Source organism: Chiloscyllium plagiosum, chromosome 23 (assembly GCF_004010195.1).
Source record: "Chiloscyllium plagiosum isolate BGI_BamShark_2017 chromosome 23, ASM401019v2, whole genome shotgun sequence".
In the NCBI taxonomy this organism is placed as follows: Eukaryota; Metazoa; Chordata; class Chondrichthyes; order Orectolobiformes; family Hemiscylliidae; genus Chiloscyllium; species Chiloscyllium plagiosum.
Window position 1 is genome coordinate 19,042,341 of NC_057732.1, and position 24,104 is coordinate 19,066,444.

Consider the following 24,104-nt stretch of genomic DNA (forward strand, 5'->3'; position numbering starts at 1 on the left):
ACAGGACTCGTGGTAGACCACAGTCTTGGCTCATTGAATTTAAATAAATTCTCTTAGATCAGATAACACAAAAAGCACAAATTTCATTATTATTGCCAAGACCACCTTGGTTTGTTTTAACCATAGTTATTAAATATTTCTAATGCATTATAAATCCAACCACTTAAAAGGAAGTGTGAATGATTAAAAAAACCCATCTTATGAAGAAATAGAGGGATATAATACTTGGCTTATGCTATAAAAATATCCCTCTCCTCACAGCCAAGGTAATTTGTTTCCTTTGAGGAAAATCTTACAGCTCCACCGAAAGCCAAAAGCAGTACATGAGATGTTGAAAGCTGTTTCAATGCCAGATTCATGTAGCTCCTGCACAGACAATAATCCCCATGTAAGAGCTGCATAGAACTCTCTCCCTAAATGCAAATTTCATTCGAGTGGGAATTTTTCTTAATAGTTGACTCCATCACAATGTTCCAAAATAAAAAGTGTTCACTTCTACAGGGGCATGGGATCAGAGGGTTTGGGCTGTATATTTCCAGAACTCACTTGAGGTTGCAAGTCAGGCTGAGAACATGGTAAATGAAACAACAGAATCCTCAGCTTTATTGACAGAATTGTAGAATTTCAAGCAAGGAAGAAATGTATTTTGTCTGTATGAAATAATTTGGCCTCAACTGGAAGGGGGAGGGGGGAGGGGAGAGTGTAATTGATTCATGATCTGAAAATGAAAGACTTCAGGGCCACAGAGAAAAGGCATGGGAGTAGCACCAGCCGAACTGCTTAAGAGGCCCAGCACAGACAGCTTACTGTAGCCACTGTACAAGAAAGGTCTTGAGAGCATTTTTAAAGGCTTGACCAATATCCTGACAACTAACGTTGCACATGTCAGATAATGAAATAGAAACATTCCTAGTCTCGGTGACTCAGTACCCAATAAATATTAAACAGGATTTAAAAAAGAGCTATTTAGAATTCCAAAGAGAAAGCCACATTTCACCTGAAATGTTACGGTTGTTTTATAGGAGGTTGGTTAACATCGTTGATGGGACAGATGTTTTGTGATGCCCAGTGATGCAAACAGTTCAATTCCTGTATAAGCGGAGGTCACAGACCCTGTCCCTTGACTGAGACATGGTGACATATAGAGGTGTCATGGATCTTTTAAACATTTTTTTTAAAATATAGGGCTTTAAGGCACTAAGGTCACTGAAATGTTAATGAGTTAAGCTTTGACATTGAGGCAGGCGAACAGGAAAACAATTAAGAAACACCTCAAATCCAAAGGAAATCTTTGCTCCAATTCACCCTGTAGATAGAGTGAATAAAAATGGAAACTCAAGTGTGGCAAATAAAGTCAAGTGAGAGAAGCAGTGTCATATACATGTTCAACCAGAAAGACCCCTTTTGCAAGGGGCAAGGAATTGACTCCCAAAACTGGACATCCACATGAAGCACGTCTCAGGAAAGGAGAGAAACATTGTGGGAAGGAAACATAGTCATAAGAACTGAATATGATAAATTAAATGAAGAACATATGAAAGTATAGGACAAGGACACTGTAACAAAGGCATGCAAGTGACCACAAAAGGTAATAGCACTCAACAATCTGCTCCTTACCCATGTCTTTTGTAGTCATTCTAAACCATCCAAAAACTTTCATTCTTCCAAGCTTGAACCTCTGTTATGGAGATGTACAGCATGGAAACAGACCCTTCAGTCCAATCTGTCCACGCCGACCAGAAATCCCAACCCAATCTAGTCCCATCTGCCAGCACTTAAAGACTTTGTCTATTTATCCTACCTATGCCCCTCAAGTTTGTAAACCTCTATTAGGTCACCCCTCAACCTCCAACGCTCCAGGGAAAACAGCCCCAGCCTGTTCAGTCTCTCCCCATAGCGCAAATCCTCCAACCCTGGCAGCATCCTTGTAAATCTGTTCTGAATCCTTTCAAGTTTCACAACATCTTTCCAATAGGAAGGAGACCAAAATTGCATGCAATATTCTAATAGTGGCCTAACCAATGTCCTGTACAGCCGCAACATGACCTCCCACCTCCTGTACTCAATACTCTGACCAATAAAGGAAAGCATACCAAATGCCTTCTTCACTATCCTATCGACCTGCGACTTCACTTTCAAGGAGCTATGAACCTACACTCCAAGGTCTCTTTGTTCAGCAACACTCCCTAAGACCATACCATTAAGGTGTATAAATCCTGCTAAGATTTGCTTTCCCAAAATGAAGCACCTCGTATTTATCTGAATTAATCTCCATCTGCCACTTCTTAGCCCATTGGCCCATCTGATCAAGATCCGGTTGTAATCTGAGGTAACCCTCTTTGCTGTCCACTACACCTCCAATTTTGGTGTCATCTGCAAACTTACCAACTGTACCTCTTATGCTTGCATCCAAATCATTTATGTAAATGACAAAAAGTAGAGGACCCAGCACACAGATCCTTGTGGCACTCCACTGGTCACAGGCCTCCAGTCTGAAAAACAACCCTCCACCACCACCCTCTGTCTTCTACCTTTGAGCCAGTTCTGTATCCAAATGGCTAGTTCTCCCTGTATTCTGTAAGATCTAACCTTGCTCACCAGTCTGCCATGGGGAACCTTGTCGAACGCCTTACTAAAGTCCGTATAGATCACATCTACCGCTCTGCCCTCATCAATCCTCTTTGTTACTTCTTCATTTTTGGAATCTGACAATCTCAAGCACATCAGCAATCATATTTTAGTGTTTTTTTTCTGAATATCCTAACACAGGATTTTTCAGAAATACAAATTTGTTGTATTACTGTAAAATTCATAGCGATTTCAAGCTCATGACTAACAACATTTCTCCTTACTAATCTGCTGGACTTTGTAATGATATCACTAAGCTTTAGATAATTTGGATTTGGGACTTAATCATATAAAAGTGGTAAGTACAAAATGTGTGCGCAACACAAGTACTGTAGCTAGTTTCAGGAACTGAATTCAGGTCACAGACACCATAAAGAAACCATTCCTTAGAAGGACAGAGATCAAAGACAGAAAGTTTATCTTCTAGCTAAAATCAATGGGAGTCAGTGAGAACTAGGGAGAATGCTCTTCTGGCACATAAGAAAATAGCTGTCGTTGTCGGAAGTCAGTTATCCAGGACATCTCTACAGGAATTTCAAGATAGTGTTCTTGGGCCAACTACTTCATCAATGACCTTCCCTTCATCACAAAAGATCAAAAGTAGGATGCTTGCAGATCAAGGGGAGATGGTTAAATTCTCTCTCATTGATGATTTTCACTAGCATTTGTAAGGCACGAAATGTTACTTGCTGTTTCTCAGCCGAAGCCTGCATATTGTCCAGGTCTTAGTGAATTTTAACATGGATATTTACAGCTGATTGCACGACGTTCAGCACTTGTCACGATTCTTTAGATTCTGAAGCAGATTTTTCCAGTTCTCAGCTTACTATTACATTACATTTACACAGCCTACTGAAGGCACTCTGCTTACTCCACTGCATTAGAGTATTTGAAAGTGAGGATCTTTACACTGGAGCAAAAGGTGTCCCAATTTCATGCCTTAAAAGACACACTGCCTACTGAGCAATAAAGTAACGTCTCCTTTTTCTCCTTTGAGTGGAAACCCTTTTCCAATTAACAGGTACAATAGGCACAATACCACTATGCATGAATGCAATATCTTGACAAATGTATGATACAATCCAACATGGTCCTTATAGGGTTATCATGACTTGGCTGTGTAGCTTTATTCTGCAAGTTGTGGTCGGTCGTCACAAATGGAAGTGCATAATAAATACTTATGGTTGTTACCTGGGCTGATATCTTCGGATCAAGTATGGGTGGTTGATGATATGCAGTTCGGATATGTCACCTATTTTGGGACTTGACCATTATCCATTATAATATCATATGATCTAGGCTAAAGGCAACAATACAGTATTTTTCTACAAACATGTGAGATTGTATTAATATTTCAAACATACTAGTTCAACTTGGGGTAACTGCCTGCATACTCACTGATTATTCTCTCACGCCATGTTTTCCTCCTTTTCAATAATGCATCATGCTCATGTGGAGTGAATATGTGGAAGAGAACAACTGTGTGGATCTGTCTCCCAAATGCAAGAGCTGCTTATGAGGTTAAACCAATACCTTAAGGAATAGCACATAAATTTAACAGAGCTGTCTAAAACCTTGACAAGTCACTCGATACCTGACTATCATGGATTTTATGCTACACACAGGGCAGTCTGCATGACTGTTTAACATCCCTTTTCCTGCAGGTCTCAGGAGAGTGAATTATGGACCGTTGCCAGATACAATTTGTTGAGGAACATCAACCATTCAGAATATGGGGGTGAATTTGTCAACCACCACCACACTGGTAGTATCCCTGATTTGTCACCCAAAAGGGAACTTAGTGAAGTAGTCAGTGTTATGACACAGGGTAAACCCTCCTGCTTATTTTAAAACCAGCAACACAGAAAAGATTTATCCCGTGAAGTAATCTGTAAAACTTCGAGTGGCAAAGAACTATTTAAAGTAAAAATTAACAACTTTGTTTCTTAAAGTATAACAGAGGATAATTAACTAACAACTATTTACAATTCTTTCCCTAAACTATGTTTTACCTTCCCTTCTATAATACTAGTCTGATAAAACTCCCAATTAAGAATTACAGAAAATTCAAATTTTAAAAACCAGCCAGCAGTCGAATCTTCGGTTTATCTTCATCAGTAGATTGGCTTCCCCAGGTCAGTGTTGAGGTTTCTCTCTGTGCAAATGTCTTTTCTAGACAGGTACCTCTCAGCATTCTGACTATCTGTCTAGATCTGTTGTTCTTATGGCAGTTCTCCCCCCTAACTGTTCAATTTTCCCTGGTCTTATACTCCAAAGCATCAGATTAGGTCATTGGCTTTTACGATTGTCAATGTACTCTATTCAAACTTGATTGATTGGAATTTGGGATTTTTTGTGATATAATTTAAACTGATCGGCCGAATTTGAATCTGTTTTGTCATTTCCAGGCAACCAGCTACCCTAGTAGGTGGCGCACGTGTTATATTGTGTCTTGTTGAGAACAATTGATGCTGTCAATGCTAGCTTTTACTCTCTTAAAGATATATTACATCCACATCTTCATAACATCAGTCACCAAAATCTAGGCATATCATTGAACATGGAAAGAATCAGTGATAATCCTGCAACAAAAAAAATCTTGTGTGGATGAAGAAGTTCAGCAATTGTTGAGGCTGGTGGAGTTGCCATGTTCACATGACTTGATTATATGATTGATGTTCTTATTGAAGCTGGACAAAATGAACGAACTAATGATCCCTCAGTTTTTCTTTCTGTACCCATGTGACCTCTGTGTATATGGTCTAGTAATTCTTGGCACGAGTTTGCTGAATTAGAACATATTTGCCCTTGAGGGTTACATTCCTGGAGACATCAAGTTCATCTCCGGATGATCAGAATTGATCTTGAGTAATATCTGATGCAGCTAGCTGAACTTCCTATGCTTGGCTATGACCAAAATGAACAAAATCAACATTGTGGTCTGGAATATTTGGTGTTTCAACTGACTGATTTGTTACCTGATGGATCGCAACATGTAGATCCATACATGCCAGTAAAAATGAATAATTGAAGGTCCTACTGTATCAATGATGTAAAAAGTTTCAGGTGTCCAGCCTGAAGAGCCACATTGATATGGAAGACTGATGATGCTAATACAAAGGATGTCAGACCCACTCTAAGCAGCTTAGCAGGTGTGAACTGGACAACACTGCCAATTTCTGAATGCATCTCTTGTAAGATGCAAAAAAGAGGTGAAATGTGCACTGGCATCAGTGTCAATTTTGGTATACAGCACATGGTGTCTATTCTTTTTGAGGTAGCTCTCTTAGAAGAAGGTAAAAACTTCAGATTTTTCTGACCATGTCCATGTGGTGTGTCAAACTGACTCCAAGTACCTGCTGTTTGGAAACTGTAAGCTGTGAGTTGGAGATAACTCTTGGACTATGTTGTAATGCTTGCATGCCATGGATTAAACTTTGGAAATTTCCTTGACATCGTTCCTTGGTTGGCACTTCTTCATATGCTGCTGTGGAGCATTACATTGCAGTTTAGACTTCCCAAGACAATTGGATGTATCCTTATAGAAAACATGCACAATTATGACAGAAAAAAGAAATATTGTTTAGTCCTAATAGTCATGTAAACCATGTAGACAAAATTCCAAAGATCAAACAGTCCAAACTACAAGTTGAAAAGTCCTTTTTCTCTGACAGTTCTTTTGATTTTTTTTGCAATGGTGAGACGCTTTTGTATGCGTGGTGATAGAAAAGGTAAAATCGCCATTTAGCTACCACACCATCGTGTTGCTTTCTCATTAGAGAAAGGAAGAAAGAGATGACTGGTGATGACTTAACGGGAGGATCACCATATCTCAGGAGAGGAGAGAGATTCAAAGAAGAATCCTTCATGGCAGCCTAAGCTGGTGTAGGAAATGAACCCATGCTGTTGGCATCACTTAGACTGCAAGCCTGTCACCTAGCCAACTGTGCTAATGGACTGTACTCAATCAGGTCAACTTGGATCTTTTCTTATATGAATTCATTGAAACTTTCACAATTTTTCTGGCTGAGGGGGGCTCTGGACACTATCTGCAAGTCTCGGGACTTTCGGCTTTACAACACATTCTACAGCTCAACTCAAGAGCTGTTACCAGGCAGAATTTCCTCAACTCAAAGAAGTGTAGCCTCAGGTCATCCCTTTTCGCTACAAAACAGCACAGCTCAACAACATGCAACTTATTTTTCAAGTTGCATGATTTTCCTGTTTTCTTTAAATATAACCATCTAGCTGCCACTTCAGTTCACAAAATGAGAAAACTTGGTTGCTTACGTGGAACATTGATGAAACATCAGATTAGGTTGAGATTATAAAAATCTCACACTAAAGGAAAGCACCATGTGAATAACTAAGACACGTTCGTAGAGTATACAGATAGAATAACAAACAAAAGATGGGACGTGCTTCAAATGGCCTATGATTGAGTCATGTTTTATTAGCTGATAGTTTTGGAATTTAAATAGGGCAGTCAATATATAGTTGTAAAGGTTGATTAGGCAGGAGAATTGGGATGATGCAGTCAGAACTGTTAATGCAATAAGCAGCTTTACACATTAGATGTTCTGTTCTACAACACAGCACTGAAAACCTCCCAATAGCACGATCAGATTCTCTTCCGCAGTTCAGCCAGGCTCTTCATACTAATCCCCTTGCTATAGCTACATGGACACCTCCAGGGTGTCCATAACGATGTATCCCTGCACTTAGTCATGCAGCATGCAAATTTCCACAATGATTGATACCCTGCCTAGATCTGTCCAGACAATTGGAGCGCAGGAGTATTCTATGCCGACTCTGGTGGCACTTCATTATAACCATTTTCAGTTGGTAACCATGGATACTCCAAAGCTCAAATGAAGCATGACAGTAAAGAATAGCTTTGGTACACTAAAAGCCAGACTGCAAATCGCCTCAGAGTCAAATATTGATGGTACACTGGACTGCTTTAAAAATGAAATAACTGTGATACTGCCTTGGAGCACTGACTTGCATAGTTCTGTTGGCAATAAATGAAATTTTAGCGGAATTTATTTTTACAGTTTATACCAGCATCACCGGTACAATCTGAGATTTTCAGAATCTTCAGAAATACTGCCTCTGTCCAAGTTCCTCAGCCTCTCTCTAGTGCTATTTGCTGTCTGAGCTGAAATGAGACAAAATTACTTCAAGCAAACAAGGAATTCATTGTCAAGTGGTTTACTTATTAGTGTACTGCAGCTGGATAAAAATATTCTAAACAACCTGTTGAGAAATGTTATTACCCACCTGTGGAACATGTGGGTCTTGAACACAGACCTCCTGGCTCAGAGGTAGGGGCACTACCACTGCAACACTAAATTGTAGCTAATGCGTTTTGTGGTATTGTAATTTGCATCACCTGGTCATCCTGAAAATTCAGGTTCTACTCAAATATTAGCTAGAGTGGGAAAATGCATGGACCCAGAGCCTTCTGTCTGCTGTTGATTGATAGATCGATTTATTGTCACATGTACCGAAGTACAGTGAAGAGTTTTGCTTATGAGCAGTATATAGTAAGCAATGGTGCACAGATCAAAAAGACTTAGATAGCGGCATACAGGTTACATTGCACATGGTGTGCACTAGGGGAGATCAACATTAGCAAGTTCAGCACTATTTGAGGCTAAACAGTCCATTCAATTACATAATAGCGACCAGGAAGAAGCTGTTCCTGAATCTGCATGTGTTCAGGCTTCTGTATCTTCTGCCTGATGGAAGAGATTGTAGGAGATCAATACTGGGATGAGATGGATCTTTGATGATGTTGGCAGTCTTTCTGTGGCAGCGAGCCATGTAAATGGAGTCCATGGATGCAAGGTTGGCTTCTGCAATGGGCTGGGCTGTGCACACAACCTTCTGTAATTTCTTACAGTCCTGGGCAGAGCAGTTGCCATACGAGGCTATTATGTACCCCGACAGTATGCTCTCAATGGTACATCTGTATAAGTTGGTGAGGGTCCCAATGGACATGCCGAATTTCCTGAGCCTTTTGAGGAAGAAGATACATTGTTGTGCCTTTTGATGATATACCTGATCCCTGGATTGCAGCTTTTGCTTTGTGCATTACTGTCCTCAACTACCTTGTACTGGCACAGGTCAATTAATTAGGAAAAACCAGATACATTCCAGAGCTAAATAAAGAAGTTTGCAGCTTCAGTGTAAAGGATTTCTACTTTCTTTGGTTCATCAGTCATGCCTCAACTATTTACGTTCTTGTTGCAGTCACAAATGTCCAGGTTCAAGTCTCACACAATGAGGTTCATGCACAAAGATGAAGGCTGTGATTCCACTGCACTTGGGACTGAACGTGGAGGTGCTAAGATATTTAACTGAGAGTCCACCTTCCTGCTTTGGCGGATATAAAAAGGTCTCACTGCACACTTTCAAAGACATTTACTAGACATTACTCCTGGAATGGTAAACTGATCTATGAAGAGAGGTTAGGCAAATGTGGCCTGTATTCTCTGAAGAGTTTTAAAGAATTAGAGGTGATCTCTTTGAAACTTACAAAATGTTTAAGGGCTAGACAGGGTAGATGCAGGCAAGATGTTTCCCCTAGTTCAACATTAAGAACAATGGGGTATAACATTACAGCAACAAGGATGCATTAAGGACTCAAGATGAAAATCATTTTCTTTACTCATGGTTGTGAACACTTGAAATTCTCAATCCTAGAGGCTGTGGAAGCTCAGTCTTGGAGTTTGTTTATGGTAAAGATGGATAGATTTCGAATTACCAATGGTGTAATGGTTTATGGGAACAGTATACACAAAAGGCACCAACGTATTTGTCAGCTATAAATATGTTTACTCCTGTTTCTATAGTCTTCAGAGCAGGGGGGGTTATCTTCACTGTTTTGGCCAATATTTAGTCCTCAGTCATTAGGACCAAAAAAAGACTCGGTGGTTGCTATCACATTGCTAGTTGTGGGAGCATGCTGTGCTCAGTTGCCTACCATATTTCCTACATTACAACATTCTCTATACTGCATATACTGTCAAACTCTTGGAGACATCTGGTGGTCATGAGGAAAAGCTATTTAAATGCAAGGCTTCTCTTTCCTTTTTAATGATGGAGAATTGAACACTTTTTTTTAAAAAAAGCAGAATTTTGAGGCCTCGCATTCTTGGCAAAATATGCAACATACAGAATTTTATAGATTTAAAGCTTTGCATTTAACTAAATCAGTTAACTTTTGTTTTCAAATAATTCATTTTACAAACCTTCAAGAATAAACAATATCAAGCTTAATATTTGGGAATTAGATATAAAAAAAAAAGGAATACAAGAGAGAAGTTTAAATAAAAACATTGAGTCTTATTTTGCTTGTTTAAAATTTCTTTTCCTAATTCAGCCTCAATAATCACTTACCAAAAACTGAAAATATACTTGAATCATTACCTTACAAATAAAGCAATAGTTCATAAGCATCATATTTTCCTTGCATTAAACAATGTGTTACTTTCATTCCAGCAATGAAACGTGTTCACATATTAGATGGACTGGTGAAAATTCAATTGGCTTCTGTCCCAAGATCTCTCAAAAATCTCTTATTAACCTGGAAATCTGATTTTGAAACCATAATTATTTTCATCTCATGCCCATTTTCTTCAGTGAGTCAGGTTACTCAGAAAGCAAGTCTGATTAACAAGTCAAGATGAGCAAAAATTTCATACTACATAATGTTGAAGAAAATCGTGAATGTAGCACTAAGAGTCCACAGCTAACTATTTCCCTTTAAACAAAACCCATCATTTTAACATTGCAGCTAATTTTTAAATCTACAATACAAATACAGCAGAGAAAAGTGGGAGCAGGCCATTTAATTCCTCAAGCATGCTCTGCCATCCAATTATGGTCATGGCTGATTATCGCACCCTAATCCCACTTTCTTCCCATATCCCTTGATCCCCTCAGCCACAGGAGTACACTTGCTTCCTTCTTGAAAACACAACCTTTCAGCCTCAACCACTTTCAGTGGAACAGAATTCCACAGGTCCACCATTCTGGGTGAAGAAATTTCTCCTCATCTCAGTCCTATAAGGGTTTGTCTTTAAACTATAATCCTTGCTTATGGACTGCCTCACCAGCAGGAACATCCTTCCTGCATCCAATATGTCTAGTCCTGTTCGAGTTTTATAGGTTTCTTTGAGATAGCTCTCATTCTTCTTAACTCCAGTGAATAAAACCGACACAATCTTGCTTCAAATGGCAGTCGTGCTGTCCTGGGAATCACTTTGGTAAACTTTCACTGCATTCCCTCTGTAGCAAAAACATCCTTCCTCAAATAAGGAGCGCCAAAACTGCACACAATATTCCATGCATGGCCTTGCCAATGCCTTGTGTAATTGCAACAAGACATCCTTGTTCCTGTAATCAAATCCTCTCACCGTGAAGGCCAACATATAGCTGGGGTCCTGGTACTGATCCCTGCAGCATCTCATTGGTCACTGCCTGTCTTTCAGAAAAAGACCCATTTATTCCCATTCTTCCTTTCTCGTCTGCTAATCAATTTTCCATCTTCATAAACTACCCCTCAGTAGCGCATCATTCATTTCAGACAAATTTAGGTTTATTTCAATACTTACAAAAACCACCTACACAAGTTTGGTGCCACTGTTTACAAACAAATAGGCATTATTACTTTAATTCTAGATCTAATTGCTGCTTTACTTCATAGATTTCTCCTTCGCCCACAAAGATAATGGCCTCCTTTAAGGGGGATAGTTGGACTTCAAACTTCCCTGTTCTAGTTGATGTATATATTTGAGCATTTCCGAGTGGATAAGAATTCTGGCTAAGTGGCCTACAATAAACCAACATTACTTATAGTTCTAGTTCTGTGCACAATGATCTGGTAGGCTTTTGTCAGTGATGCCTCCTATGTGCAAGGAACTAGTTTCCCTTAAAATGGAGGGGGTGGGGGTGGGAGGAAGAAATCACAAGAAAGGTTTAATTTGTGTCCAGTTGTGTACTGTAACTAAATTCCCAATACTTACTTGTGTCCATTCAAAGCAGCATGATGTAAGGCTGTATAACCAGAAGTGTCTGTACAGTTGACGTTGGGCCCTCGCCAAATGCTGAAAGGAAACACAAAAATAAAAGCTGAGCTTTCTAACAAAAATAAGGTCAGCATCATTTAACAATTTAAATCCATGCATAACCCAGTGCACACTATCAGTGACCTTGCAGGTTCATCCGAGTGAATTTTAAATCAAACTGAAGTGCTATTAATTGCCAGCAGATCAAATTCCATAAGGTTACCAGAAAGTGCTAAATTTCTAAATTGCTATAACTAAATCCAATTATCCTTAAATGATTCTTTTTATGTCAAAGATAATTCAAGAATTTGGTCTTTTCTACACGCTTTGATCTACATTCTGTATTTTGCGCCTGGGTGGTTTAGCACATTACAACAGAATAGAAGAGTAATCTGTGCTGTAATGTTGTGCTTGAACTGTGATAAATGCCACCCATTTTATGAACACGTTCAAAGAAAAATATTTCCCACCACAAACTCCAGAATTCAAATGAAATTTGGGAGGAGGCTGTGTATTTTGCCAAACATCCTATCCCAACGGGAAATATTTTTTCCAGTTCATCTTTCTCTCAAGCAAGATTCAAAAATACAAAAGAGCATTTTATTTCTCACTGGTATGACCCAAATCCACCTCATCCTAATCATAAAATGTTAATTGGTAGTTATGTTCATTCACATAACAGTACATGCCATTATTGGATATGATCACTTTTTGTCAGTATTGTGCTATAAATTTTATTATTTTACAAGCAACGTTAAGAGTGCTTTTTTTTAAACTGTCTATAATTCTGCCCATATTGCTAATCACCATCCCCACGAGTCTTTATCTCACTACCCAGATATAGACACATTTGACCACAATGTAATTGTATTCCAGTGATAACTCCTCCTCTTGACAAATCACACCAGCTGACTTGTAATATTGTCACCAGCAATCTTAGACAAAATTATAAAACCTGTGATTCAAAATGTTTGCAAATTGCAGAATTACAATATTTTTTCACTAATGATGTGTAAAACGTGTAAAATGTGTAAAATGTTGTTATCTACAAAGAAGTCTCCAATAGTAATTTATTTTAAATGTTTTAACAAGCTGGATATGAAAAGCCAATGGTTATGCAATGATAAAATTGAAAAGATTCTCTAGAAACCCCCAAGTGGGTAATTGAAAAAATGCAAAAAGATGCAACTGTATTCCTTTCTGCATTTTCCCAGCAAATCTTTATTTTAAATGTCTTCGAAGTCTTGTCCGCCTGTCTACATTAATTGTTTCATAGTGTGAGTAGATTACTCATGGCAATCATCATTTAATAAGCTCAATTTCCCATTGATTTTTTTTTTTCAAATGATGGCAGGGCTGCTGAATTCAGGACCAATCCATATACCATAGGTATGGGCCCAGGTTGTGGAATGCAGCAAGTGGGTGGGCTAGCCAGCCATTATAGGCTTAGGGGAAGGGTAACCTTGGCCCAAATGTAACCATGCCCCAATGAGCACGTCAGGGCAGTGGTTCAGAGTACGGGAATTCAAACACATGCATAAAGTGTTGACATAGATCAAAAACTAGAGGTCAGCATGGACTCCTACAGATTGTAATTGGAGTAAATTCTAACGAATTTGAACCAGAGAAATGATGACACTTTTACCTTATTTGTCATTGGTCATTTTTAATAAGTATATGTTACTATTGTGTATGTAGATTCCATGTGAATGACAGAGCACATGAATGTGACAGATGGTTATTGAACTAGAAATTCAATACCACTTATTTGTCATAAGAATTATAATAAATATCTGTGGTACATCAAGCTCCATTTGGAATGAAGATATACATACCCACCCCCCCACCCCTTCCCCCACTCAGGTGATTTTCATGATGCCTGCAAGATAGATCATGTGATGGTGGTCATTATGTCACTCAGAACAGCCACCCATTAAAATGAATGTAACCAAATAAGTTCAGAAATAATACAATAACGAACATCAACCAAAAAAAATGATTTACCTTTCTATTCCTGATGTTGACAACTTACCAGCAAGTGTATATGAATTATTAGTCAAACCCACATATGAATTTCATTTTACAAGCAGCCATCACAATGGGAAACCTCTACCTCCACAAACAAACTCAGCTTTGTGACAGACCAAAGCCTCACTTTCTGGGACAAGGTTTAACTCTATTTTTTCATTACATGGTCTGTCTGAATATCACTCATTGTGATGGAAGTAATGGATGAAATCACAAACTTTCACATGACAACATGACACAATTAACACTTTCCAGACACTTGATAGCTAATAAATAGCCGTATTTTCAGGCAAGTCCTAATTGCAAGGAGGGCTCTCCTCAAAATCAGGAATGTTTTCAAAAGGATGACAATTTTGCAAGTAACACGCATCAGCAACTAGCTGGCAGTGAATTTTGCAAAACAGTGGTATAGGTAAATTCACAGCAATTTTAAGTTAATGAAGTGTTACAATTGATGATATTGAGATACAGTTGCCAGAGTGTGTGTCATTCAAACACTTGTAGGAGCCAGTTCTTACGTCTGACCATTTAAGCTTTGTTTTAATAAATGTGAACTCTAATATTTGCCCAGATCACTTTTGTTCCACAGGTCTCACACAGTTCATATTGGGGGAGCAAACTGTAAATCAAGCCCCTACTATTTAAGAAAGGTGCTAAGGAAAAACCAGGGAACCAAAAAACAGTGAGCCTGAAGTCAGTGGTGTGTAAGCTGTCAGAAGGGATTCTGATAGACAGGAGTCACATGCATTTGGAAAGGCAAGAACTGATTAGGATAGTTAACATGGTTTTGTGGATGGGAATTGTCTCTCTCAAATTTGATTGAATCTTTTGAAGAAGTGACAAAGATGATGGAAGATGGCAGAGCAGGAGGCGTTGTCTATAGGGAGTTCAGCAAGGCATTTAAGATTCTGCTTGGTAGGTCTGGCTAGCAAGGTTAGATCACATGGAATCCAGGGGTAACTAGTCAACTGAATACAAAATTGGCTTGAAGGTTGGAGGCAAAGGGTGGTGGTGGAGGGTTGCTTTTCAGACTGGAGGCCTCTGACTAGCGGTGTGCCACTAGGATCAGTGCTGGGTCCACTGCTTTTTGCCATTTATATAAATAATTTGGAGGTGAACATAGCAGGTATGGTCAGTAGGTTTGCAAATGACACCAAAACTGGTGGTGCAGTGGAGAGTGAAGGATGTTATCTCAGCTCACTGGGACCTTGATTACATGGGCCAATGGGCTGAGGAACGGCAGCTGGAGTTTAATTTAGATAAATCTGAGGTGCTGCATTTGGTAAGATAAACCAGAGTACAACTTATACACTAAATAGCAGAGCCCTGGGGAGTGCTGCTGAACACAGTGTCCCAGGGTACAGGTGCATAGTTCCTCGAAAGTGGAGTCACAGGTAGACAGGGTAGTGACGCACTTGCCTTCATTGGTCAGTGTATTAACTATAGGAGTGGAGATGTTTAGAGGGATTTTGACCAAATGCTGGCAAACAGGACTAGATCAGTTTAGGATTTCTGGCCAGTGTGGATGAGTTGAACCAAAAGGTCTGTTTCTGTGCTGTATAACTCTATGACTATTCCTAGAGTATTTCACAAAAGTTCAAGATTTTAAAAAACACAGGAAATTCCCCAATTTCCTCTCTTTCAGACCCAGTTTGACAGAAAGTATGGATTTAACAAGGATTATGGTTTATTATTAACTGATTCTTAGCTACAGTTAAAAATTATTAACTGCTGACATACAACTCTCGCAATTAAAACCCCAGCCTCTTATAAAATGCGCATACACGTGCAAACAGACAAAAACACTGGTGTTATGGGTGGTGGGTAAAATAGGAAGGCAGTTCAATTGCCTCTGTCCACAGGGCTTACAGAGATGATCCTTTTGGTTCACTGGGCCTTGCTGTTAATCAACCGCTTTTTCTTTATCATCTTTTTCATCTACTTGCAAGAGTACAGGCCAATTATTTCCCAAATTATAAAGGTCTCTGACTTGTTGGTTAAAGCAACAACTTGTTGCAACTGCTGAGGGAAAGTAAATTGGTTTCCTTCAGGGTTTAGGTGTATCTCCAATTTAGCAATATCCTTCCTATAGCATGGAGACTAGAACTGTACACAGTACTCCAAAAGTGGCCTCAAAAACATTCTGTACAACCTCAACATGACATTCCAACTCCAATATTGAAAAGTCTGAGCAAAGGCAAATGTGCTAAACACATTCTTAACTACCCTGTCTACCCTTGATACAAATTTCAAAGAATTATGTACCTGAACCCCTAGATCTCTCTGTTCTACAACATTACCCAGGTCTCTACCATTAATTGTATTAGTCCTGCCCTTGTTTGTTTTACCAAAACACAATACCTCGCAGTTATCCAATTAAACTCCAGCTGCCACTCCTGAGTCAATTGAGCTAATTGATCAAGATCCCTCTGTAATCTTAGCAGACTGAATCTCACTTTTGTACAAACTCTCTGATGCCAGTTTGTGTTCAGCTAAACATCCCCCACTGGTTCAACAAACAGCAATGTTAAGAATGCTGACAATAAATGCTGGCAGCTTGATTCTTTTTTTAAGCAAATGCAACATTCCCTTCCACAGTCCTTATTTTTAAAACACTACTTTTCCTTTTTAATTGAAAGCAGAAAATTTTTTAAAAATGCAGTCTTTACGCACAATACGCATTGTGACAAATTAGCTAAGATTCAGTCAATGCCACATACCTGGAAATGAAGCAGATACAAAAGCCTATCATTCATTCGAACACCAGTGTGCAAATCCTTTCAATTTCATATTGTTTAATAATCTATAAATGTGATATGCATGTTCTACCATTAGACTAAAAATACAAAGGATTCAATAATTCTGCAGATTAATTCAATCACACCATTGGCTGTGCATAGCATCATTTCATCGAGCTTGTTGTTCAGTTCAGAAGAGCACAATGAACAGTGCAACATCAGGACTTTTTCTATACCCCTACAATACTGTATTAAAATAGGTGATGGTGAACATTACTGTTACTGCAGATAAACAAGGTGAAACCAAATAATAGCATTTCCCTGGGAACATATCATGAAATATTAAAGCACTCAGCACAATGAACTTAAACCTAGAGGGCAGTATCGGATTGAAATGTAATTAAACATTCAAATTTCTAATATATAAGATGAGTTTTAATTAAAACTCAAGATATGGAATGCCAAAGTTGATCAATTGTGCTCCAATTGTATAGTCCACGTTAAATAGACATGTATTCAATCACATTCCTTTCATGCCAAGTTTCTGATCTTAAGACCAAGGGGGTGGAAAAGGGAACAAGGACACCTTTGAGAAATCAGAGAGTTTCCTATAAGGCAGTAAACCACTGCAAGTCATGGGGAGGGAGGATTGTTTGTGATGGTTTCAAAACGTAAGCAAAAATTGCCACAGAAACATAAGCCAGCCTTTTTTTAAAAAAAATCTATGTTACGTAAAGCATGTGTTACAGAAGGGATATTTATATAAAAGAAGAGGAGCAGTGTGGTTTTCTCAAATATTTCATTGCTGTCAGCTTCATCCAACAGATGACTTGATCTATTTCAGGCAGAAAATCATAACGTGTTGCTGTTTTGTCATACAATATGAAGTTTTTTTTCAACAAACTTTTTTTTAAGGCAGACTTAGAGAACAGTACATGCAGCAACAACAATGTGTGCAAATGAGCTGAAGGCTGCTGATGGATGGGCCTTGTTGAATAGCTCCTCGGGGAACTGTGGGGAAAGCTTGATTTCTAAATGTGCTGTCAACGCAACTCAATAATGTGTCATTGAGATTACAACATCAGCAACATTTAGACACTAATTCAACAACAACGTTATACATTATTGAACTGCACTTTTTAAGACACTTAAGGATGGATTTTCACAAAGTTGGAAGATTCCATGGGCCTTCAAAATGGCAGAAGGAACCTGGATGTGGAAATCCAACCCCCTTCCCCCACTCAAATCTGACAATTCGGATTCCTACCGACAGCAAGAAGGGGAAGTGAAATGATTCACATAGGAGGGAAACTCAAACTCAGCAGGGCATTTAAACTTCATGCCATGTTTCAACAGACCACATTCAGGCTGCTGCAAGGGAACCGCAAATTGACAAAATACAAATAACCAGACTTGTTGTTATTTAAATTGCCATGGTCTGACTTTTTTCCTCCTTTTAAATCCTCCTTTCTTTAAACGTGAACAAAAACAGGTTGCTGCTGTTCATGAATTTAAAATGTAATATCTGCTGGACTGCTTTGATTAACAGATGATGTGGTGGCAGGAACATAGGGACACAGGAACACGAGTAGGCCATTTATTAAGATCATGGCTGCTCTGTGACCTAGCTCCATATACATTCTTTTGGCTATTACCCTTAATAGTTCTGCTTACTAAAACTTTATCTTTCTCAAATTTAAAATTAACAACTGATCTAAATTCAACTGCAATTTGTGGAAAAGTGTTTCAAGCATCCACCAGTCTTTGTTTCGAATGTGCTTCCTAAAATCTCTCCTGAACAGTCTGGCCCTATACCCTCTTGTTCTAGAATCTTCAACCAAGGGAAACCATTTATCTTCCTCTACCTGGTCCTTTCCTGTTAATGTCTTGAAGATGTTGATCAGCTCACTCTTTCACTATCTAAATTCTAGAGAAAATGGCCTACTTTGTGCAATTTCTCCTCATGACCTTTGTCCCTGAAGTTGGAAGTATCACTTTTGTAAACTTATGTTATATTCCTTACCAAACCAAGATATCCTTCTTAAAATGGGGTGCCTGGATCTGCTCACATACACCAAGTGAGTCTAACCAGGGTTTCGTATGGCTGAAGCATAACCTCTGCATCTTTATACTCCAATTCTCTAGATATAAAGACCAGCATTCAATTTGCTGGTTTGATTATTTTCTGCATCTGTTGCACCTGAACCCCTAAGTTGCTTTGGGCATCCACTGTATTTGACCTCTAACCATCTAGAACATGCAGTGATCTGTCATTTTCTGGTCTAAAATCAATAAGTTCACAATTGTTTACTTTGAAATTTATCTGTCGCTGTTTTGCCCATTCACCAAAACTAAGAAATATCTCTTATGCACTCTCTACCATGCCACCTAACTTTGTGTCATCATAAATTTGGACATATGACTTCCTATGCCATTATCCAATTGATTAATAAATAAATGTGAACAATTGAGGCCCTATCATAGATCCACGTGGGACACCACTGGTCACATCCGGCCAATTTGAGTACTTACCCATTTTCCCAACTTACTGCCACTCATCTGATTTCCCAGCCATTTCACTGACTTGCCCTAAATTCTGAGTGTCAGGATGGGATGCTCTTTGGAGGGACGTTGCAGACTCAATGGGTTGAATGGTCTCTATCCTCACTGCAGGGACTCTGATGATTTGATGTAATATTTTCCTTAGCTACTGATTTAAATTGTGGCAAGTATAATTCTGTTGAAAGAAGTTATTTGAGGGATAGATGATATGTTAAAGCAATATAAATTAAGTTATTCTTTCTGATTCCCAAAGCACCTTTCTGCTATTCCGTCCTTCATTAAGCAAAATATTTAACAAGAAAATTCTGCGTAACACTAACATCAATTTTGACCTCAGGAGATGGCATTTCTTCTCCAATGTTAAGACTAATGCAAATAAAATGCAAACCCACAGCAACAACAGAAAGGCAGATACATTCAGTAGGCGTAGGCAATTTATTTTCATGGTCTGTCATCCATCTTGTATATAAAGATTCTGGCTATCTTTTCAATCAAAACAAATTAAATGGGCACAGGAAACCAGGAACTGTAAAACTGTCTTTCAATTCATTTTCATCCACAACTTATGTATGAGATACTCTTATAAAGCTTTCCTTACTACCCAGGGAATCAAGCAAAACTCCAGATATCCACCTAACCTTATGACCCATTGTTTTTGATCAACTTCTTTCTATGGAATAATCCAAACATTAAAAGGTTTGAAATGCACATTTAAAATCGAAGGTGAACACCTCAATCCATATTTATCCTTATAACCTTCAAGTCTGTCTCTATGCAGTCAGTTTAAAAATGCTAATTAGAGAACAGCATTAACTGGCTTTGCCTTGGTCTGTTCCACACATTTAACAATTTAGGAAAAGTTATTTATTTTAATCACTATTCTCACTTGAGGCTAATTAATTTAGTACTTATGCCCTCAAGTAGAGCTTCTACTGGCAAACTAATTAGTTGGCTTACATCTACATTACCTCTGCCTCTTGGTATTTTAAAGACCACATTGATAACCTCACTCAAACCAATTTTATTTTGAATGAAGAGTAGGGCAGCTGTTTGAATTTTTTCTTCTAATCTGCAGCCTCGCCATAAAACATCCTAGAACTTGACTTTGAAAGATCTGCAGAACTTCAATGCCCTTTTTGCAGACAGAATGCACAAATCTATACCTTAACCCAAATATGACTGGACAAGTTAGTCATACAAAGTTCAAGTCGCACAAAACCAAATGCCTTTGTCAGCTTCTGGTAAAAGCGACTGACTGGGTTTACAAACATCCTTTTGGCAAAGAAACAGTGTCCTGGCAAGCCCTTTTAATCCGAAGAATGAAAAAAAAAGCCACATCCTGAGAATTAAAACTTGAAACGGCATTCCAATACATGATCATTTTTGCTGAGAAAATATAATTATGGAGCTCCTGAAGTTAGTTTCCTCGCAGGTAAGGAAATCACCTCTTATCCAGCTGGTAATTCTGCAAATTCCCACAACACCACCTCAATTTCTCCTGGTAGTAAATTAATATAGTCAGTAAGAAGCCACTTTAAACTATGCAAATCAGTTTCCCTCAAGCAGTAAAGTATGTGAAGTATGCCATTGTAACTTATACATTGTGTTGCGCAAAATAGAGACTGATCTACACATCTTTATAACAACGCATAGGTACAATTGTTAACACTAGTCAACCAATTCATTAAATTAATTGATATTTTTCTTAACAAGTACACAGTTCTAACTGCAGAATTGCTAAGACAGACAAGAAATGACAAACAAAAATGTTTTAAACACACCAGAACAGTTTCAATGTAACAGACGAGGCTCAGTTTGTTTGTCGCAAGTCATCCCTGAAAATACTTGAACTTCCATAAGGGCTATACCATTCACCTGAATCATAACCTGGGGAACATGAAGCAAGATGTTTGTTCAAATGATATTCTTGTACAAACAGCTTAAAATAACAAAATTATATTTTCTTCAGTTTATAAAGTTTTTAATAAACATGAAAAATGTTCTATGAATGTACTCAATATGTCATGTGCAGAATGTGTTTTATTGTTGCCATTGATCAAAGTGTTTATGCATGAGGTTAGTATGTTTTCTTACCCTGTGATTTATCCCAATTTAAATGATTCCGGCAGCTAGCTTTTATACATTAAAAAAAAGATTTATAAACACAGTGGTCCCAGTGGTTTAAAACATGACATCTTACACACATCACCTGCACAAAGATTAAATATAGATAAGGAAAAACCAATACATATATAATTTGTAGCTAATCCAATCTCTTTTGTAGCATACCTGTAGTTTCTTAGATGAACTTTTTTTTATCTGGAATGGAGGCCTTGTAGAAAGTGAAGATTCTCAGTAACCTTTGAGAATTTATGCAGTTGATTTGCCAGGGGGTCAGTTATCAGATGAAATTTGAATTTGGAGCAGACAGAGAGAGGACTTCTCTCACTTTCAGGGTATAGCTATACATAACCTTGGATGCATAGTTAATGCAGCTAATTTGACAACTTTCCAGGTGGTCTTTCCCCATCAGATTAGCTTCTGGAGGGTAAAATGGCTAGCTTAATAACACGGCCTGTTACTAATGCAAGGTTATTTTCCAAATATGGTCATGTGCCAGACTAGTAATCATCCCTTTAGTGTGGCTTTTCAGATACTCTGGATTACAGTCAAGATCTTTGTAATTGCAAGACTGGTGAGCACAATGTATTAAAATTGTAGTCCATTTCATATTCATCTAAAACCCATTGACTTTTGGCATCTCTACTGTACCTTGGTGAAGCAGAAAGGCAAGTTGGTTGGTATGCTATTGCCCTTTCAGTTGGCAGTCCATCCTTAAACAAAATGATCTGAGTTTCACAAATGGTTGTGACTGTTCATATGTAAATAGATATTTTCTCAAGTTTCAGAACTACCTGAAACTAAATACTGACAAAAATCACATGCTGGGTTTTTAAGATGGTGGCAGCCTTTCTAAATGAAAACTGGAGAAACTCCACAGGTCTTGCAGTAAGACTGGAAAATTGAAACATTATTTTAGTCCAGTATGATTCTTCTTTGCACCTTAAAAGCTGTGTCCATTTTTAAAAATATAGTTTCACAGTTTTGACACATCCATGCCTGTGTATGTGAAATAGATATTTTAAATCCATAAATCAGGTTTTGCATTGCCCAGTATCAGCAGCACTCTATGTACCTACTCAAATTTCATCTAAGGTAGGTAGTAGCATAATATTCTTATTTTTGATGGATGAATCATCATCAGTTCATATGCTATTGCATTTCCTTCAAAATATTGTAAGACGACATCAAATCCTCAGATGAATGGATCATTCGGCAGAACAGGTCATGTTATAATTAGACTCCACTATATACCACATACTGTGAAGATCCTAGACTGGTTAATCCATGATATGTGATACAAGTCAGAAATCGGAGATCCCTTATCCATCAAACTGTCCTGACACTGTTATCCATAATAACCTTTCATCATAAAAACAAATCTATCAAATCTCAGTGCTGAACCTTTCAATTGATTTAGCCTCAGCAGCTATTCAGAAGAAAAAAACATTTAAATTTTCTAATATCTAATAGACTTAGAATTTACACAGCACATTAAAATGTCTCAACATGTTTTCTACAACTAGGGTTGGATTTTCACCATCAAGCTTGAACTTGAGTAGTGAAATTATTCAACTCAGCTTACCCATCTTATTTTAAATGGCCTGGTATTACCCAATATCTTTGTTCCATGGAGGTGGGGGGTTAGATGGAGTCAGGCCCAATCACCAGAGAAGTAGCTTGTCGGTGATGAGTCCTGAGGCAGGTTGGTTAGAAGGTTCATTATAGTATAGGGTCATCCCCACAACCTTCAACTGAAACATATCAAATGATCATTGGTGAAATGTTACATACAAGAGTGTACAATACTTTCTAGCCTGTCAATCTGTGGGCTAGGAAAAGCCCCTCATTCATAAGCACGATGAAAATAAAAAGCCCATTCTTGATATCCATTCAAATATTTAAATCACAAGTGGTTAATTTCTTATAAAAACAAACAAACATCTATTTAATAGAATCCCTACAATATGGAAGCAGGCCATTCCACCCATCGAGTCCACACAGACCCTCTGAAGAGCAGTCGAGAGTGTGGTGCTGGAGAAGCACAGCAGGTCAGGCAGCCTCTGAGTAGCAGGAAAATCAATGTTTTGGGCAAAAGACCTTCATCAGGAATGAGGCTGGGAGCCTCGAGGGTGGAGCACCCCATTTCCCCCTCATCCTATCAGTGTAACCCTGCATTTCGCATTGCAAATCCACCGAGCCTGCACACCCCTGGACACTGTGGGACAATTTAGCATGGCCAAACCACCTAACCTACACATCTATGGACTGTGGAAGATTTGCTGAAGAGACAAAGATAGATAGGAAAGTAATTTGTCAATAGGGCATAAGGTATCTGCAAAAGAACAGAGAAAAGTCATGAGTGGGCAAAATTTTGGAGCATGGAATATAATGTGGGAAAATGTAAACTTGTCTACTTTGGTAGGCAGTTCAAAAATTCTTCAAAAACAGTTTAAAATGCAAATGCAGGCAACCCTGCTGAGGCAATGATAGCTTTGTTTTCAAACTCAGCCAAACATTCATAATGACATCATAGCCCTTAATAAATCAAAACTGCACAAACAGCTCTTTTCTTAAATATTTATTGCCTATTAAGCAAAGCAACAGTGCTTTTAACTCTCACTGGCAGCTTCAGGTGATTTTATCTTAAGTTTAAAGAGAAGTAGATTCACTGAAATTCCAGTCCTTATATAAATATGAAGTGCAAATTATATTAAGCTATGTTAATTGCCAATACCAATGCTAACTTGTGCAATAATCAGGCACACATGTAACACAATTTTGCAATCAAACACCTGAGCATTAGTTGACAGAAATGAACAGATGTTACAGTTTGACAGAACACACTGGCCAGCATGTGGCTATATTTAAAATTGGAGTATTATACTGCTAAAGCACCTATGCAAGAGGTGCCACTGAAATGAATTAGGAAACCACTGATGCAGCTCAG

General features: G+C 38.4%; 1 protein-coding gene across 16 annotated transcripts in view; it reads right to left on the minus strand.

Moving 5' to 3' along the window:
• Nucleotides 1-24,104, minus strand: part of anks1b (ankyrin repeat and sterile alpha motif domain containing 1B) — an 813,858-nt gene that overhangs the window by 562,622 nt on the left and 227,132 nt on the right. For 14 of the 16 annotated variants that reach the window (XM_043713629.1, XM_043713643.1, XM_043713627.1 and 11 more), the window contains one exon: nt 11,664-11,744. In XM_043713629.1, the coding sequence (XP_043569564.1) occupies nt 11,664-11,744 (81 nt within the window). Of the gene's footprint in view, nt 1-11,663; nt 11,745-16,453; nt 16,511-20,814; nt 20,917-24,104 lie in introns of those variants that run through there. The other 2 variants (XM_043713642.1, XM_043713637.1) reach the window with 2 other exon arrangements.